At 41.8% G+C, this 20,342-nt stretch overlaps 2 protein-coding genes across 5 annotated transcripts; one reads left to right on the plus strand and one right to left on the minus strand.

The window, feature by feature from the left end:
* The first annotated feature begins 597 nt into the window (after positions 1 to 597).
* On the plus strand, positions 598 to 9,087 carry tmem243b (transmembrane protein 243, mitochondrial b). Of its 4 annotated transcripts, none has more exons than XM_071501668.1 (5): positions 598 to 730; positions 4,655 to 4,950; positions 5,768 to 5,818; positions 7,072 to 7,176; positions 7,810 to 9,087. In XM_071501668.1, the coding sequence occupies exons 2-5, from the start codon at positions 4,855 to 4,857 to the stop codon at positions 7,927 to 7,929; spliced, it is 372 nt and encodes a 123-aa protein (XP_071357769.1). In that variant the 5' UTR covers positions 598 to 730; positions 4,655 to 4,854; the 3' UTR covers positions 7,930 to 9,087. The 4 variants fall into 4 exon arrangements, with proteins under 4 accessions (XP_071357769.1, XP_071357771.1, XP_071357770.1 ...); XM_071501670.1 differs by lacking the exon at positions 598 to 730 and adding an exon at positions 1,317 to 1,871; XM_071501669.1 differs by lacking the exon at positions 598 to 730 and adding an exon at positions 1,317 to 1,563.
* A 484-nt stretch (positions 9,088 to 9,571) lies between these two features.
* Positions 9,572 to 20,164, minus strand: dmtf1 (cyclin D binding myb-like transcription factor 1). Its single transcript, XM_071501649.1, has 17 exons — positions 20,018 to 20,164; positions 18,105 to 18,220; positions 17,728 to 17,823; positions 17,498 to 17,583; positions 16,880 to 16,991; positions 16,676 to 16,752; positions 16,420 to 16,577; positions 16,297 to 16,329; positions 16,060 to 16,169; positions 15,017 to 15,245; positions 14,785 to 14,936; positions 13,974 to 14,159; positions 13,780 to 13,862; positions 13,442 to 13,630; positions 13,185 to 13,340; positions 12,855 to 12,960; positions 9,572 to 12,361 (listed from the first exon to the last, which is right to left on the minus strand). The coding sequence occupies exons 2-17, from the start codon at positions 18,211 to 18,213 to the stop codon at positions 12,327 to 12,329; spliced, it is 1,917 nt and encodes a 638-aa protein (XP_071357750.1). The 5' UTR covers positions 18,214 to 18,220; positions 20,018 to 20,164; the 3' UTR covers positions 9,572 to 12,326.
* Between the last annotated feature and the right edge of the window lie 178 nt (positions 20,165 to 20,342).

Raw genomic sequence — 20,342 nt, forward strand, 5'->3', positions numbered from 1 at the left:
AGCTCATTTTTGCCTCCGGGGCCCTATAATCCGGTTCTAACCAAGAGTGAAATGTTTGCTCTGCATGTTTTCAGAACTGAAAATGTGATATGTGGCCAAATTATTTTGCACGTGTCCATCTGTAAAATAATTTGGCAATGTGTCAGTTAGATAGTGGTAATGCAAAGAAAGTCCCAGCGTGACTGTTTTACTGCTGGTTCATCTATTCTGTTGACATTTATGCTTTGTTTTTTATTTTACATTTAAGATCCTACAAACTTAAACAGTTCCAGTTGAGAGGACAGAAGTCAAATCACCCTGAGGTTTAGTTGTGTTCGTTTTGTTTTAGACAGAGTTCATGCATAAGTGATATAATTTACATCATTGCAATGACCGGGCCTTTTTTTCTACATTAAGCTGCAGTTTAATGAGGGGGTTTCATGCCTATTCACTGTAACTTTCATGACGTGTTGAAGAAAAAATGTGACTGAAGTTTCCTTCTGCTGGGATTAATAGGGGCCTGTCACACTCTCCTCATGTGATGGTTAACATGAAGGGTGAGATTATGTGTGGACCCCACTGGCTCTCAGATCTGAGGTTCTTCCCCCGGATCAAGAACATATGGCTTCATTTAACTGCCTCTGGAATGAGACATTCATGCGAATTAACTTGTGATTAGAAATAAAGTTGACCTCTGTGCTGCACAGAGGAATTTACAAGTTGACGAGCTGACCCTGCAACAGCAAGGCAGGTGAGTGATATAATCTTACTTTACACTAACCTATTACATATAACGACTTTTTTCTGTTTGGGTGTAAGTTAAAATGTCTTTTTAATTCATGGAAAATGGTTATTGATGACTAAAACACCGAATATACCATGTTAGTGCAAGCGTCCGCAAACCAAACTCCATTCAAAATTATGACGATTTAATATGCTTTCTTAAGTCTATTAAGGTGAAAAAATGCGTACAAATAAGCCACCAAATCTACTATATTCAAAAATACTCTCCCGATATAAGATGTTGTTAATAATTAACTTGTTCTTACAGGGAATATGAATTAAAATTATTTTTATTTTGTCAGTTTGCACACTGGGTCCTGGTAATTAAAAAGGTTTCTAAAAGTTATTTACAGTATTTCTGTTAATCAAAATTATAATTAAGTTGATTTTTTCACTAAGTTTGAGGAGCTGGCCAAACGGTGCCGTGTGCGGCTCAAAACTCACCTTTCACGGCTTGACCTGAACCAGCCGGGTTGTTATTTAATGAACCAGTTCATCCTGATGATTTATACTGATTTTTGTTTTACTTTTTTTTTTTTTTCTTTACTGCAGTTTCGTATTTTAAAAATGGCCCTGAGTCAAATAGAGTCCGTTGTTAAAAAGCGTGATTTTTGAACGGAGTTTGGCGGGCTGCGTCAGCGGACCCCAGCAGCCGAGCGGTGCCGGGTCGGCTCAGCGGTAAATGAACTCGCCTTTAACAGCTTGAACGGGAGCTACCGGGCTTATTCCCTTTAATTTTGACCCGACTGCTCGGCTTTTCCGAAGTTATGTTTCCTCTGGAGTCGACACGGGAACTGTGAGGCAAGTGAGGGGGCTTTTCTGGAGGGAAACAGCCGGGTTAACAGCCTGGTTAACTACGGTTTATCGAGTCCTCACCGGCGGCGGAGGAGCGGTCTGGGGGTTAGCTTAGCTTCGTTAGCCTGCAAACCTGCTTACTTGGCCTTGTACTGGGTAAAGCTCGGGCTAGCTAACGGCATGTTTAACGTTACTCTCACCGGGTTATACCCGGTTAATAGCATCGATAACTAAATATATAATACAACCAGCGGTTTGGGCGTTTTCTCAACGTTACAGTAACATATGGTTGGTTAGGTTGAGTTTAGCCTCAGGTAAGTTATGTTAACTTTAACGGCTAACAAGCTGTTTGAGTAAAGTTAACGGTATTTGCAAAGCTATTGTTAGCACGATAATCTATGTACTAACCAAGCTAAGGTTGGTGGTAAATGTTGTTGTGATTGTTGTCGTGTTGGTGGTTTACAGTCAGATCTGATCTCTTCACTGTCTCAGCAGATAAACTCACTGTCGTGGCTGAAGCAGCTTTATGTTCATTTACACCATCACACAATGTGGAGGTCTTCATGTGGGATTTTCTGTCTTTCTCTGCAGTGGAACCAAATACTCAGGGCCCAGATATTAGTATTATATTAGTATTATGTTAGTATTATGTAGAAGCTGCTGCTGCCTGAATGAGCAGTTTGACAGATCTGTGTCTGAAAATGTTTTTAGGGCATTTAGAGCATCCAGTCCTGTTTTTTCAGTTTTAATACTGATATGTATAAAAATAGAAAACAGAAAAAACCCATCTCAGTTTCTCTGAGGACGTCAGATGTCTTGTTGTTTGGTCTGACAAAGATATTCTTATTTAAAACAGGGAAAAGCAGGAAATCTTGACATCTAAGAGACTGAAAACTAATGTTTTGCTTGAATAATGATCAGCTCTTCATATATAGTGGGTGTTGTGCCTTCAGGTGTCGCAGCGGCTTCATTCTGCAAATGAAACATGATTCCAGTCGTTTGTCTTTTCTTATGAAATACAGAACAATAGCAGAGTACAAAGGGCTGTCTGCTGAGGTTGAGATAAAGACCAGTGACAGAAATAATACTGTAAAACCTGTTTCCACCAGGAAGTGGAGAAACGAGGCTGAAATACACAGAATGTGCAGATTTTCTTATGAAAACCTCTTCGCTGACTGTCCCAATAACCACTATGTGTGCATGTGTTAAAAGAGTAAGGGGGCCTACAGAGGCAGCATATACATGGGGTCAGATCTTTTGTGCTCCAACACTGGAGCTTGGTACTGACCGTCACTGCACCCAGATGGGAGGGTGAAAAAGTGAGATTGAACCAGTTCAATATGTTGATATTCATTATACCGTTAACCAGTGTATCTGCAGCACAGCTGAAACACTGTCAGTCCAATGCATAGCTTCAGTAGATGAGTTCTGTTTATGTACGTGTCCTCTCAGCTGGCTCCTGAACCAGATATTTCTCCTCTCAGCTCAGTTAAGTCGTGGGGTCTCTTTTTAAGAAGCCTAGTGAATCACAAGGCTGTGGAGGAATGTAGCTTTAGGCCAGGTTATGCTCATTCATAATGAAGCTCTTGTTTTCCACTGTGCTCTTTTTTTTTGCTGAGAAAGCTCGAAGCTGAGAGGGTTTTATTTCCTTTCCTGCTGCCTCCTCACCCAGAGAGGAAGAAACAACCACAGCTGGCCTTTGCTGTCTTCGTGAAAACAGTTGTTTCCACTCAGCACGAAGACGTGGTGTGAAACTGGTGTGAGAGAAGTGTTATTTTTTAACCTTTCTAGAGATGTTGTCATCCTGATCTGTACTGTTATAATCCGCTCTGAACAGAATTAGACGAAGAGACCTGGGTTTTGTGTGTTTTGTGTGTCAAACACACCCTGATGCCGCAGGTGTGCAAACAGAAAGGGGATGTGGGAGATTTCTAACAGCGAACCGAGCATCGACTTTCCCCTTTCTTTTCTACCTTTCAGTTCATAATGCTTCCCTTGGTCTGGTCTTGGTGTTGATGAAATATTGTGACTTTTGAGACATGTTCTCTGCACTACTACTTTGCTGCTGTAACACTGTGAGACTAATAAAGGCGATCTTATCTTATCTTATCTTAAACAATAAAAATAAAAATTTAGACTTTGTCTGATTATAAAACATGATGGTATGTTTTTTTTTATAGGCATTGTATCATCCCTGTAGCAGAGGAGATTTAGCTTTTGCATGTGTTGTTATGGATTATTCTCTTTATTGCTTTGATTTTAGTATAAGTGACTGTAGAAATAACATAACACCAGATGTTTTGAGCTTTTCTGTCGAGGCAGGATGTTGCAGGAAACCATGATTTTGTCACCAGGGAATTTTTTTGTTGTCTGAAGTTTAGGATCGTCACATATCAAAGCTACAGCAGCAGAGTTTATCTCACAGCTTGTTTTTACACATTTATTGCAGTAGATTGTTTTCAGATGGTTTCAGGAAACCTGCGTTGAAACAACTAAACTATTCTTCCTTTTTTTTTTTTTTCCAACAAATTAAGTTACAAGGAAGAAGGAAAAACAGTCACTGTCCATTTAAAACCTTGTGGATGTTGTGGTAAATGTGTGTTTTTGTATTTTTGGTTCTTAAAACTGCAAATATATCTTCTTATCGATGATCAAAATTTCAAATAAAACACAGGAAAAGAGTCAAATGTGTGACAGGTTTTAATTCTGGGAGCAGCTCCACCTCGTTTTCATCAGATCACAGGTTCTTGTCTTAGTGAGACTGAATAAGAGGCTTTTCCATCAGGCCTGAGTCAGCCTGAAGAAAGCTGATTTTGTTCTGATTTCAGCTTCCTCTTTCCCCGTTTGTCGTCATCATCACCCTTCGCTCAGAGATGGAAGTGACTGCGGTTTCTTATCGCACCTGAAAATAGAGGAAGTGAAGCAAGAGGAACAACAATAGAAATCTGTTTTCTGTTGTGTCTGCTTTACTTTTCTGATCAGTCATCAAAACTGTTGCCTGTTAATCAACTTTGTAATCATTGCAGGAAAATCTGATGTTTTTTTTTGTTTTAGCCAGATTTGTTTTCTAACAGTTCCTCTTCTGTCTGTCACACAGGTAAAGAGACGCCCACCTGGCCAGCAGAGTCCACCCTCCATCATGCCTCCATCAGTCTGTGGACACTGACACGGTGCAGAGGGAGGCAGCTGGAGGCAGCATGCAGCACTGGCCCGCTGGCTCCGGGAGGCGGCGCTGTTGATTGGTGATCGGTCGGTGATCGGTCGGTGATCGGTCGGTGATCGGTCGGTGCTGAGTGTATGTCTGCAGAACCAGCCATGGACGACTTCACCACCAGGACGTACGGCACCAGCGGCCTGGACAACAGACCTCTGTTCGGGGAGACGTCTGCTCGGGTAAGAACCTGCTGGTGCTGGTGTTAGAGCTGCAACGATTAGTCGATTCATTGATCGACTAAAAAACAATCTGCAGTTGTTGCAGTTACTGTGTGTTTCAGATCTTATTTGATAATTAAATATGATAATTATTTCTGCTTCCATTTGATGCTTTTGTTTGTCGTACGTGATAATTTAGAGCTTCACACTGCTGGCCGAAACAGTTGAAATACATTGAAATATTATTACAATTTAAAATGCAGAAGTTATCAGTCATAATAATTACATCATAAATGGATCATTAGAGTCACTTTAGGTTAAGTGATTATTGTAGAATTGATTAATAGAATAATTAAAGCTCTGGACTCATAGTTAGTGAATCTTTGAGCTTAGATTCTCTTCACTGTAACCTGCATTTAGCTGCAACTAATGATTAGTTTAAGCACTAATTAATCTGCATATCTTATTTTTTTGTTATTAATCATGAGTCAAAAAATAATAAACGTCTTATAATATCCTGTTTTGTTAAACCAACTTTCAAATAAGGCTGAAAAACAGTTGAAAGGCCAGAGATGTTCACTTTATAATGATTCATATAAAAAGAGAATCAGCGCTGAAACTTTTCCAACTGTTTCAGCTCTAATATCTTTACAGGCTCAGTTCATCAGTTTAATTGGTCTGCATGTTCTCAACAAAGACAGGAGTGTGTGTTTATTTGTGGATGTAAAAGTGGATCCAGAATGTGGTTGGGTAAATGTCTGGTAGAGTGAGATCATGGCAGAAATTGAAATGTTGTATTTGTACAAACTGAAGCGTTAAACTCGTGTGTGTCTCACAGGATCGAATCATCAACCTGGCGGTGGGGGGGTTCACCTCTGTGGTTGTTCTAGTAAGTACACAAGTGTGTTTCTGTGTCTGGTTTGTGGTGTTGTGTTTAGTTTGTTGACTTGCTCAGCAGCTCGGTTCACGGGGAGGTCTCTCCTGTGAGGCTGCAGCTTCGGTCTCTACGTTCACATGAAGCTCAACACTCATGTTTTTACTCCTCCTACTTTATTTTGGTGTTATTTTGTGTCGCCAAAATAAAAGCTGAAGGAACTTTGTTTTAGTCTTTGAAAATATTTTGTGAAATCACAAAGAAAATAATAGTAAATACAGTAGTACAATAAATTGTATAATAGTTATTTAGTTTGCTGATCAAACTTTGGATGACCCACAAACTGGAAAACAGATTGTGTGTTTGCTGCGGCCTGAAAACATTAGACACACATTGCAGGGATTAGTCACAAACAGTGTAAGACACAGAGGTTTCACACTGTGGAGGAAGAGAAATACTCATCCTCGGAGCCAAACTCGGTCAAATCTGAACACACACATTTTTACATTCAGTGTCACTTCCACTAACAAACATCCATGAAATCAGTGGATAAAAGACGCTTCTTATAACTCAAACCATCCAGTTTCCCTCAGTATCACGTTGATCCACAACAGCTGTCTCTGTGTTCATGAGCTCGCTGCAAACAGGAAGTGCTAACAGCTAATTCAGCTACTTTCAAAGGTGCCAGCTTTCCAAAAATGTAAACAACATGTCATCTGTCGAACGACTGTAAACCTCCCTCATTAATAATGAGTGAAGCTGTCAGGGATCAGAACATTGGTCTCCACTACTTTTATTCATCCTGAATGAGAACTAATTAGGGAGAGTGAGGCTCCTTTAAATCTTGATTAATCTGACTTTAAATACAGAAATTGCACATCTTATTTGTACAGTGCAGTTTATCCTATTAACTTTAGTGAGCACATTAAGGAGCCTTTAATAATGACATGGTTTGTCTTCTTCTCTTGTTCATAGTTTGGTAACTTGTCCGTTAGAGGTGCTGAAGAATAAAACCAGACAAACTATAACAGCAGCAGCATCTTAATGTTTCCAGTGTCTCTACACTCAGGCCATTAACAGAAGAGGAAAAGACTGTTTGCAGCTGAAATAATGACTCAGCTCTTTTCCTGTTCTCCTTATTTCCTCTCCTGTAAAAGGAGAAAATGAAGAACAAACCGTTCTCTGAGTGTCTAAATTTAAACCAGGCGTGAGGAGTTTTATTTTGGAAACTGAGCATATTTAATGATGAAAGTTTGTTTTTCTTCCAGGTGACTGTGATTTGTTCGTTCGTCTTCCCCTCGCTGCCTCCACGACCGCTCAATGTCTTCTTCACCGCGTGCATCCTGTTAATATGTGGATCCACCATAGTGCTGGTAACACACACACACACACACACACACACACACACACACACACACACACACACACACACACACACACACACACACACACACACACACACACACACACACACACACACACACACTCAGGAGCTTTAATATCACTCTGATAAACATTGTAGATGTTGGATCAATGTGCTGCAGTGAGTCAAGGATGAACTGACCAGAGGTCAAAGGTCAAGGTGACTGTGACCTCACACTTTTTAGCCATAACTCAAGACTTCATACAGCAATTTGGTTTTTTATATTTTATTTGACTCTGGATAAACAGGGATGTGATCTGAAACTAGTCTGGTTCTGTTCATCAGAGAGTCTCTACCACACGCCTCCCCTCAGGTTGTGTCTCCTCTACAATAATCTCATTAGATAAGAATAGAGCTGCAACGATTGATTAGTCGACTATTTTGATAATCGATTTATTGTTTCAGGCTTTTTCCAGGAAAACAAGCAAATGTTTGCTGCTTTCAGCTTCTCCAGAGTCAGGATTTCACTTTTTGTGGAGTATTTGTCATAAACGGATGAACAGTGAAACAGGAAGTTGTTTTGATGAGCAGATAAATGTGAAGATGAGTCGTCGGGTGTCACCACCGTGTCTCTCTCCCTCAGATCTTCTGGTACCGACAGGGAGACCTGGAGCCGAAATTCAGGAACCTGATCTATTACATGCTGGCGTCCATCGTGCTGCTATGTCTATGTGCCAACCTCTACTTCCATGATGTCAGGTAAAGACGAGGGCGAGGAAGAGGAGGAGGAAGAAGGGAAGACATGGCCTTGACAGACGGAAACACACGTGGAAGGACTAAACAATGGACCAACAGAGACAGAAACACGTGACCAAAAAAAAAAAAAAAAATCCCACTTGGCCCACAGAGGCTGATGGACCAAAACCAGTGGGACGACTGTGCTGTTGGTACCGAATCACACACACATGATGTCACAGTATAGAAATCATGATGTACTGTAAGAGGCCATAAATCTGCCTGGAGACACACACACACACTGCTGGAGGATGAACAGCTGTGTTTACATGCACATAAACATCATCATTATTATTAATCATCATGTACAGTCATATCCTGAAGCACTTCGATGCAGGAGAAAATCCAGTGAGTCTAAATATGATGGAGACGTAATGATGCAGCAGCTAAAGGAAGAATCTGCCCTTCTTCCTCTACTGCAGCTGTGTAATGTTACGTTGTGATAAATCTGGTCTCTTTGACTTGTTTCTCTTTCCCCTCATGTGGCAGATTGTGACTACATTTATATCTTTAAACAACATGTTGTTATAAGACACAAGTTGTGTTCTATTCTAAGCATCACCTCCTTAAAATTTATGTTTCGAGACCAAATTTGTGACGACAACTAAACAATCGTTCTGAAATGAAGCTGCTCCAAACTCCAATAAAACACCTGCTGAACCTCCGTTAGGACACAGTCAACATCACAGGGGGAGTCTGAGTGATTTAACTCATCTGTGCAGAAAAACATCTTAATCATCAGGAAATTACAGCATATGATCTGTAAAAGACATGGATGTTAGATGGTATGATAAAATGTTAATAAAGAGAGAAAGAAATCATAGAGAAGAACTTGCTTAAGAATGATCACATTTTTAAGTTTTCTTCAGTATCACAATAATCCAGTGATAGTTGTCTGAACATCCATTGTTACACTGCAAACAGGAAGTGCTAATAGCTAATCCAGCTACTTTAAATAGTGCTAATTTACCAAAATGTAAACAAAAAAAGAAGAGAGAACCAATACCATCCTGTAGCTGACACCACAACAGCCCATTTGATGAGCTCTTGTTCTCCTGATGGCTTTAATCTTGACATTATATTGGTTCCCAAATAGACCTGTATGTTGGTGTTAGCATGTTTTCAATCTATCAGATCAGCAAAAACATTTGTTAACTTCTTCCACACAAGAGTCAAATTTAACACTTAGCTCATTTAAAAAAAAAAAAAAAAAAAACTTTGCACAAAAAAATCCCAGATTTTTAAAATGCACAGAGGTCACTGCAGGTGTGATTAAAACCACTGAGCAGCACAGGTGACAGTAAAATGACCCCACGACAGACACCAGTGTGTTTTGTTTGTTCTTGTTTATCACAGCATGAAGTCTTCTGGATATACTGAGTGTCATTAACCTGGAGACTGATATTGATCTACTACAGTTGGTGGTTTTAACTGTTCAGATTGGAATCAGGAAGTAAGTTATGAGCATGTAAACACACAGTGAAGCAGGAGCAGGGAGACCCCTCCCTCCTCTTCCCTTCAGTACTGGGGACTTTAGCACAAACTAGCTAACACGCAATAGCACAAGCAGCATCAGGGTTCTGTGGCAAATATATGCAACAGTTTGTATGTTTTCTTTTTTTTCCTTCTGCTTCTTTTCTGCTTTTTCAGCTTATCTGATTATCATGGTGGGATTTAATCAATTTTCCAAATCAAGTCTCACTAAGAGGATTTTTTTTATTAGACTTAAATACTGAATTACACTGACTCACTGCCAATTCTTGCACTAAGCATGGCTAAATTACACTTTTGTCTAAGCCATATATGCACACACACGCACACACACACACACACACACACACACACACACACACACAGAGGCCAGCTGTAGCACCAATGAAAATGAATGGACGTTTTCCACGTAGCTTTTTACACTGAAGCTACACACAAAGGTTTCTTTATCATGTTGATGTGTCTGCCATTGAAAGTTTTGCACTGTTTGCTGGGCTTCTAGTCTGTCGCACAAACTAGCTTTAAATCACCGTTTTTACATAAAGAATGAGAAATATAATCCTGAAAACGTTTGGTGTCGTAGGTTGATTTTAGTTCAACACATTTCACTATGTTAAAAAGGTTAGAAAAACACTATGGTTTACAGACTGTTTGTGTAGCTGCTTTAGTGAAGGCAACAACACGCCAGCACTAAGAAAACAGGAAGTTAAAGCTCCATCTGTGACCTCGGTGTTCTGTGCGTTACGCCATGATTTGGTCACAGTGTTGTTACCATAAAGCTCCACCCAGTCTAAAGGCAGATGTCCATGTGTTTGTGATTATAAAGCAGGTCTAGGTTCTATATTAATACTGTGAAAGTATCAAAGCCTCAGTCCACAGAGAAATGCACACAGCCTGTATTCAGACACTGAGCCTTAAAACCAGCCGTCAGGACTTCTGGAACTTTGTGATGTCACAACAAAGCAGTCATCGCCCTAAGCCAAGCCCCGCCCACCTGGACCCAGCATATAGCAGTTGTTTGTGTCTGGTCTCACTTGACCTGCTACAAGTAAAGAAGCTAATTTAGGCTGTTTGTCTGGTTAGCATTGGGCTAACCACATAGCATAATCTGCCGGCATTATGGAAATGCAGCATAAGGTACAGTGATGCTAATGTGGATGTTTAGCAGTTATAATGTTTACAATCTCAATATGTTAGTGTGGTAACATTAGCACTAAACAACAAACAGCTGAGGCTGATGATTACAGGTGTGTGGACGCAAACCAGATTAAATTTTGACCTGATGATGCGCTGGAGGAAAAGTGAAGGTTGCTAGCATGGCTAAGCATCATTTGACTTTTTAACCAGCAGCAGGTTTTATCGCTGAATGATATTTTCATGATCCCACAGATGTTCTCCGTCAGCACAGAATCCCGTGTTTAAACGTTAGCGTCACTAACGCTCATGCAGCCAAGTCCCACACACTGAAGTTAATGTTTAGACCAGATCTCAGAGAAACGTACAGAGCACCAACATCACACATGGAGCAAAGTTTTCACACACCGTAGCACTGAAGTTTCATTTGGACTAAATGACTCTTAAAACAAGCACTAAGTGAAAATTGGATTCACCCGCTCTGCCCAAATCCAGAGACTGTGTCTGAAACTAAAGATTTCAAATAAAACTGGACTCAAAAAAGGTTATTTTATTTTTATTTTTTATTTTTTTGTCAACAAATTTCATGAAAAGACCAAAACCAACAATAAGTCATCACACCTGTTGATAATTTTCTGACTAATTATCTTTAAAAATACAACACAAAAAGCCTTTGGTCTTTTCATGAGATTTGTTGACAATAATAAAAATATAATATATAAAACAACAGGTAAGTTGCAGCTTTAAACTGTAAACATTGCTGTCAGCTGTTTACAGATGATCTGCAGTGAAGCATTGTGGGAAACTGAGTCAACCTTTAACTGACGTAAGTCTCAAGGAGCCGAGCGCTGAGTAACGTCCGTGAGAAGGAGCCGACGTCGCCACAGCTTCAGGACTGTCAGAGTCAGCTGTTTTTTTTTTATTTAATATTTGATGGAATAAATAATGATGTACCCTCAACGCCTCCTTCACTTCTTCTACTGGTGACGCACACGATAAATGAAACCAGATTCAGATGTGAAATCATCATTAGAGCTGAAACAATGAGCCGAGTGACAGAAATTAATCAGCACCTCTTTTGATGGTTAATCACTCGAGTCATTTTTCAAACAAAAATACAAAACATGAATACTTCAAGTATATTTTGCTGAAATACTTTTGTACTTTTACTCTGGTATTTCTACTTTCAGCCCTGTTACTGTGTTTTTCTCCATTTTCACACCAAAGTCAAACTTTGCCCTGAGCTGATTAAAATAAGCAGAAAACACCAGAGATCCACTTTAAAATACAAGGACGTCGCTCTGGACGGGATTTATTCATCATTCAAGTTGCCACTAAGAACTTCGTCTTCATGTTCACATAATTATATGTACGTATTCACATGGTTTTTAAAAGCTGAGGGTCAGCGCTCAGATTTACCTCCATCACAGCCTGTAGAGTCTCTGGCGCTGTGGGAGCTGTGAGGACGTCTGCGGATGGAGCGCAGCGCCGCGTTCACATTTCCTCCAGGGGTTCAGAGCGAAGCTTCAGTCAGAGTCAGACGTTCTGTGTCATTTACAGCCACGAGTCCGGTTTAAAAGTGTCCACATCCTGGTTTAAACAGCAGAGGAGTCTGGGAGTTCAACGAGCAGACAGCTCTGTCTCTGTTGTGGTGGTGTTGTCCCGTGTAGCAGCTACAGTTCAGGGTCAACAGGCTCCTCCTGTAGAGTCTATTAATCACCTTCTGCCACAAAGTCCAGCTCAGTCGGAGCCGTCCTGGTTCTCCAGAATCGGATCTGAGGACACGGACAGAACGATGTTGTTAAATGTGTCAGCAGATCTGAGTCGTGGCTTCTCTCCACAAACCCAAATACTTTGAGTGTCAACTAAAATGTGTCAAAGTACCAAACACTGTGCTCTGTTACTGAGGAAATCCACGGGAAGCAAACACATCAGCTGATGAACAACAGCAGCACTTTGTTTCTGTTTGTATCCTGGAGGTCACAACAAACATCTTCTCCTCCACAGACCTTCAGCCACCACAGCTTCCTGCCACATCACTGTTTGGCAAAATACTGGAACAATTTATGACTTTGAACGCCTCCTCTTTGGTTCTCCTGCCTGGAATCAACAAAGCTTCTGGCTCTCGACAGTTACCCACAGTGTAACCTGCAGCGTAGAAGATTTCTGTTGTACTCTCTGGGATCTTTCTTCTCTGTCTCCTCAGCTGTTTGTGTTTCTACACCTGCACACCTCAAGTCTCTGTGTGTGTGTGTGTGCGTGTGTTACCTGTCAATGTGCTGCTGATATTGGGAGGAGACACAATCAGCACAGCACTGCCAGATGTTATCCCAGAATGCACCACTGGACCCTCAACAGAGGGGGAACTCAGCTCCTGACACACACACACACACACACACACACACACACACAGACAGAAGGAGCAATAACTGATCAATAAAACAGGAGCAATAACTCAAAATAAGAGCTAAAAGTTAAAGTTTTCAAATTAAAAGCCCCTGTGTTGTGTATCAATATTATATAAATAATACAATCAATCAATGTTAAAAACCTGGATCAATATTTGAAGATAAAACAAATTGTGGTTCATGTTTATACCTTGTCAGTGAAGCCATCTGTCATTGGCTCCTGCGTTTCCGTGACAACGCTCTCTGAACCCTCCAGGAGGCTCGTGGCATCGAGGTGGTCGGAGGAGGCGGGGTCAGAGGTGACCGTCTGGATGATGACGCCATCGCTGGAGCAGAGGCCGTCCGTCTGAGGAGGGAGAACACACACACACACACAGGTTACATGTTTACAAGACTTTTCCACACCTGCAGACTCACACAAACACAAACACCGAGTGTAAAACTCACCGACAGGCTGTGAAGGATGATGTGTTCATGTGACGACGGAGAGGAGCCCGTCGTCAGGGTAACCGTGCCGTTATTGGCCAGACTGAGCGGGAGACCCTGACTGGTGGAGAGGCTGAGCGGCAGGCCCTGATTGGACGTCGTCTGGAGGTAGTAGGTCCCCGGAGTGCCGGTGGGCTGCAGGTGGAAGGACTGAAGGAAAAGCAGTGAACAAGACGACGTGTCACAAACCAACAATTATAGAGTCACCAAAATAAAATAACATCAACCAGCTGACGCCTCAGTAATAATATAATAATGATTCAGATCTGCTGTAATAACAGAAGAAGAAAACGTCTCACAGGAAGGATCTCGAAGGTCTGCAGGGCTCCTGTGTTCAGAGTGATGGTCTCACTGTCGCTGGCGGCTGCTGAAGAGTCTGAGGCTGACGGACAAACACACAGATCAGGCGACTAACAGGACAAATCCAGATGTGCAAAGAACATCTGCAGCGTCTTCCATCACAGCTACACACAGGTGTTAGAGTGAGTCTTACCCAGGTGTGTGATCTGCAGCGGGATCTGTACGGGAATCTGCAGCGCAGCCACAGAGCTGGGGGCGGGGCTGCCGCTGCTCTCCTCCAATCGGGTGAGGCGGATCTGGAGCGAGGAGGAGGAGGGACTTCCTGGTCCGGATCCTGTCTGTGAGGACGCCATCAGCTCCTGGAGGCCCTTCAGGAGGACTGGACACACACACACACACACACACACACACACACACACACGTCTGAGAATCAACAGTTTTCTGTGGTTTATCATAATAATAATAATAAGTTTATTTGAGCAGAACTACGTTACAGTTACACACAAAATCATCTATAAGAGAAATTAAACAATAAACAAAAACACCACAGATCTGTACCATTCAAACTAATGATCACCACTCGATCTGTCTCAGTCAGCAGAGCTGAAGCTTCATCACTGACACTGAAACCACTGAAGGAATCTTTTAATGGTAAAAAATCACTGACGTCTGGTCATGTGATGCCTCTTCAGTAATGAGCAGGATTTTGAAATGGTTTATTTTTGGAGACCAGTGTCTTACAGGAGCAGAGTTCAGTGTGAAGCTGAGACTCTGACTCTGAGGCAGGTCAACCAGGAGGACGGTGTGAATGATTTCTGCTGCGCTGCTCAGAGACAACGTTGCTCAGATGTTGGGAATATTTCAGATTTTCCTCAGGCGATGCTTTAAAAACCCGATTGGTGCTTTAACTGAACTGATTTCTTTGGCCACTGGGGGCAGCACAAACAAATGTTAATGAGTTCATGTTTCTGTGAGTGTGTGTGCGTGTGTGTGTGTGTGTGTACCACTGAAGGGGATCTCCTTGTGATTGGCTACTTGTCTCTTGATGCTCCACCACTTGGATCGCAGCCACTGAGGCGACCGGACGCTGCTCCACCCGCCCGCGAGATCCTCCCACTTGATCTCATTCTCATCCTCCACCTCCAGCTCCGAGATCCTGAAACACAACGTTTCACTTTACAGACTCCGGCCGTTCACACTGTGGATTTATGTACACACACACACACATTAGTAGACCTGCGTATGAGGTTCAGGTCGTCCTCCTTCGTCCACTCCGTTCCTCCGCTGTGTTTCCAGTTCAGGTAGTTCAGCCACTTCGACCGACACTGCTTCTCTGAGCGCGTGCGAACCTGATCGGCGACTGATGCCCAGGACACGCCTCCTGTGACCGCAGACCCCGGCGACACGCCCGCCATCTCGTACACGACCTCAGCGAGACGTCGCTCCTCCTCCTCGCTCCATTTACCTGTTTTAACAAAAAGCAGGTGAGTTTAAGACTGAATTTAATTTAAAGGTCCAGATTTTAAACTGTGTTTTATCTGAAGTGTTGATCTCCATCAGAAGACATATCTGTGGTTTTAAGAACCAAAAACCATCTCAGTGTCGTTTTACATCTCCTCACTCAGGCTTCTCTCTGGAGCTCTAGTAACAACAGGTCAGTCAGCCAATCAGAAGAGAGGATCTGATCCTTTCTTCTGATTGGCTGACTGTTTTCTGAGTGATTGAATTAGAATATAGCAGATTCCAGGTAAACACTCAGAGAAACCAAATCCTACAAGGTTGGATGGTGGGTCCAGGTGGGCGGGGCTTGTGTTATGACTGAGGGTGGTGACTACTTTGTTGTGACATCACAAAGTTCCAGAAGTCCTGACGGTTGGTTTTAAGGCTCAGTTTCTGAATACAGGCTGTGTGCATTTCTCTGTAGACTGAGGCTTTGATACTTTCACAGTATTAATATAGAAGCTAGACCTGCTTTATAATCACAAACACATGCACATCTACCTTTAGACTGTGTGGACCTTTAATAAAAAACACCTTGTAAGTTATGCTTCTTGTCGCCTGTTGTCACCTGTTCTAGGAAGAAAGATTTATGGACTAAATGCATCTACAATCCACTGAGAAGAAAACTCAAATTCAGCAATATCAATATTTTAGCACAATAGTGGAAGCAGAGGGAAACTGTTTGCATAAAAACATCATCCAACAAAATCAAAGCAAAACTGTCCTGATTATTATATTATTATTATTCTATATTATTATTATTGATCCCTCCTCTCTACCTGTGTTACATGTGTCCTTCATCAGTCGGCAGCGGTCTTTGACAGAAGAGGCGCTGCGACCCAGAGCTGCTCCGATGGTGGCCCAGTCGTTCCCGTGCTTCTCCCTCAACCTGAACACCAAGGCCACATGTAAATAACACAACACAACACAACACAACACAACACAACACAACACAACACAACACAACACAACACAACAAACCTACATGTGATTAGTTTTAATGAGGTTTTACTCACGATTTCAGCCTCTCTATCTCGTCAGGAGTGTACCTCAGAGAAAAAAACACAAATTACAATTAAAACCCAGACAGCGATGAAGTTTCAGTGTGTTGAGAGTCGTCTTTTCCCGCCTACACTCACTTGCCGACGTGGTTCCGGTTGTCGTACATTCGCAGAACTCGTCTGTAGACGGCGAACAGCGGCCGGTTTAAGCCCAGTGCCACAGAGCGGTAGAAATCCTTCCTCTCCTCTTTGGACATCTCAAAAATGATCTCAGCCGGGTCCTCGATGCCTCGGTCCTGACACACACACACACAACACACACACACATACAGTCAAACACAACATGCACAACAAGCAGACAGAGATAAAGAGACACAGCGACAGTGACCTTCACCTTCACGTATCGGTCGATGTTGCTCATCAGGATGTCGATCTCCTCTTTAGACCACATCCCCTGCTTCCACTTGTGACCTGCAGAGGAAGAGAAGACGTTAATAAGTGATTTCATTCATTCACCCTGATTCTGCAGGACCCAGCAGTTACCAACTGAAGTCAGACCTGCAGAGTAAAAGTGAGGAGGACGTGTCCTTGTGTTTACCTTTGTTTGCCAACGTGTCTTTGTCTTCTTTTGTGGTGAACCAGGCCTGACTGACAGGTGACACCTCTGCCTTCTGATTGGGCGACAGAGAGTCCTCGTCCTCCTGCAGGATCTACACACAAACACAGAGACGTGTGTCAGAGCTCAGGACTGACAGCTCTGATGTTTATTTATGAAATGAAAAAACTGAATCCGGCAGATGAATCATAGAAAAACTATTTTATTTTTGTCAAAGTTTTTTGTTTATCTTCTGATGAAAGTGCGTCTTGGTTCAGACTCCCTCCACCTCTGCTCCGTCACAGACTCACGGCAGATTTGACTCAGAGCTGTTTCTATTTCTCACTCACTTTATTGTGAACTGTTATTTCAGTTGATGCTGCATCTGTGTTTGTTTTATCTTTTATATTGTTTGACAGAGCAGACAGAGGACCCCTCCATGGCTGCCTCCCTGCAGCCAGACCTGACCTCTGACCTCCCTGACATTAATACATTATGGTCAAGTCTGGTTTGCAGCTCTGTTACACAGAAACTCCAGAGCACAAAAACAGTAAAAGTAACTAAGTTCAGGTCTTTGAAGAACTAAAAAGAAAGAGCAGGTTCATTTAAGATGCAGAAAACCTGAATCTGAGCGACGCCCTCCTCAGAGAGATCTCCGTCTGCGGTGGCCGTCATCGTCACCTCGAAGCCTTCGTCGCTCTCTGACACTGTGGAGAAGAAACAGGTGTCGCAGGAGTCTGTTTATTTCAAATGTAAAACTTTAAACAACACAACTTCAGGAAAGTCAAACTCTAAACTTGTTAATAACAATCAGGTGTGTGTGTGTGTGTGTGCGTGTGTGTGTGTCTTACTGGGTAAAGTGACCACAGAGAACTGAGTCGTGTCTGAGTCTTCCTGTTGGTCTGCAGAGAGACGCAGCTTCTTCTGAAGGGGCTCCGAGTCCCCGTCTACACACACACACAAACACACACAATTAACAAAGCACATCAATTAACCTGACAATTATTTACACAATTAATTGTTTGGTTTATAAAAAAAAATCAGAAAATAGTGGAAAAAAATTACAATTTCTCACAGTCACATTTTCACAAAGACAACGTCTTAAAATGAATAATGAACAGTCAAAAAGTCAGTGAAGCCTCTAAATGACCTGGTTTCAGTCTCAGTCACAAAACAAACCAAAATAACACAATTACGCATGTGTGTGTGTGTGTGTGTGTGAACCCACCGCTGGGAGGACAGTGCAGGATGATGCTTCCATCACTGTCCTGAGTGAGTGTGACGGACTTGACGGTTTCTAACGCAGCAGCCTCCTCGTCCTCTGCTGCTGAACTCATCCTGCACCTGGTGAGAAAATCAAACGCCTTCACTGCCGACTCACAGCTTTGTGTTGTTGTCGCGTTTTTCCCATTCAGTCAACACACAGAGGCTTTCAAACTCACACTTAGGATGCTGGGACAGAAAATGGTTGAAAACGATTATTAATACATTTTTCTGGCGATGATAACTGATTGATCAGTTTTGTCACTTTTTAAACAAAAAAGCAAACAAAGATTTCCAGGCTCCAGCTTCTTAAATGTAAAAGTCTGATGCTTTTCTTTGTCATACATGAATATCTTAAATAATTATTTGATAAGGAAAATAAGGTCACTCTGCAATGTCATGACAGCTGTGAAGATTGTTTATTTGCCAAAATACACAAGATTGTGTTTTATAGATCATAGTAAATAAATCAGCTGGACCATCAAAAACCTTCCTGTGTTGCATTGGACCAGAACTCCCTTCAAACCTCTGTCAATTTAAGCTCATCTACATACTGTCACTGCTATTCAGCTCCGACAACATTACTTAACACTTTCCATGCACTGTTAGATGGGACTGATTAATTCAGGGTAGAAGTGATGTTTTAATAAGATTCTTAAACTGTGGACTGAGCTCACACTGCTCGCTATCAGCCTCCACCTTGTATTTTAATGGAACAACAATGATGAACTGGCCACAGTGTCTTGAAATATGTTGTGATTGTTGTGCAGTGTGCTGGATACAAGGTCAAGTTGTGAGAAGTATTTAATGGATTTCCTAAACTAAACACAGACCTGCATAAGTTCCCGTGTGTCACAAAGACATTGCACTGGTATAGAGTTAAGAGTAAGTTGTCAAAGAATTCTTGTCTAACTTCAAACCAAACTCCCATCAAAAATATACAAATTTAAAGCTGGATTGTGTCTCAGCGCAGGTATTCAACTCCCACATCAGTGCTTAAGACACTGTACTGCATCGGTCAGGACGGGTGAATCTGTAATTTCTGCAAATTACACATTTTGCTGAAAATAAAATAACACAACCACAGCCTTTTTTAAAAAATGAGGTGGGTGGATTACATTTTTTTTTTTAATTCATGAAATAAAAAGTAACACTGCATCATGTTGTAGAAAAATATTTTAATGTATGAGTTGTGTGTACCTCTTTTCACTGCAAACATGAGGGAAATATCTAATTTGCCCAAACTTTTGCACACAACTGTATATTGAGCTTTTATTGAGTAGACACCAATTATCTCAACGTGCTTGCTGGACAGTGTGTATGCCAAACTGTAGGCCGAATGACTTTTAAAAGGTTTTACCTAAAGTTGAAATTTGTATTATGTTTATTGTTTGGCAATTGGCAAAACTGTGTTAAATTGGTCTATTTTCAAATGAAGTTTGGCGTAACGTCCCATGCGTAGCTATTTTGAACAATGGCATCAACACTGGGATTCAGCGCATAGACGGATGCGTAGTTCACGCTTAGTTACTCTGGCGTAGCGGTGAATACAACTATACTGGTCTGAATACACAGATGCAGTAGTGTAGTTATGTGAGATGATGTTTCCGGGAGACACACAAACGATGACAGACGTTATCACTGAAGCTCTGACACAATGCTAACCGTTAGCATCCAGCAAGCGACCCTGCTAAATGAAAGACGAAAACTCCCCGGCGCCATGTTAGTCGACAAGGTGAAGCTTATGGCGTCTGTGCGGTTTTTGACGCTTTTCTGGCTTTATTCTCTGTTTTTACGAGGATTTTTCTCCCACATTGAGCGATGACTGCTTCCACTACCGAACAGAAACTGAATTTTACTTTTGATTCGGATACTTACTTCCTGTTTTTAGTCCGGGGACTTGTGAGTTACCAGGATGAAGGTAAGTGCCAGGATGGAGGCTCGGCGTCCGAGGGCCTGTCCTGGGTTGCCAGAGAAGACGATTATCCGTAAACTGCAGCTGTGCGTGTTCCGTACAGCTATAAAACAACAAATTTAAGATTTAGAAGTTGTGTTTTGTTTTTACATTAGGAACTAAAATTTACATTTTCTCCATCAAAGTACAAAACACTTCATAATAGGCTATTTAGGCTTTTAAAGCAGCTAAGTGAGCATTGGGTTGCAATCGTCATGAATCCAAAACTATTCAGTTTGCGTGTAAGAA

This window comes from Trachinotus anak, unplaced genomic scaffold, assembly GCF_046630095.1.
Source record: "Trachinotus anak isolate AG129_WGS33_773 ecotype Australia unplaced genomic scaffold, CSIRO_AGI_Tana_v1 ptg000018l, whole genome shotgun sequence".
Classification (NCBI taxonomy): Eukaryota; Metazoa; Chordata; class Actinopteri; order Carangiformes; family Carangidae; genus Trachinotus; species Trachinotus anak.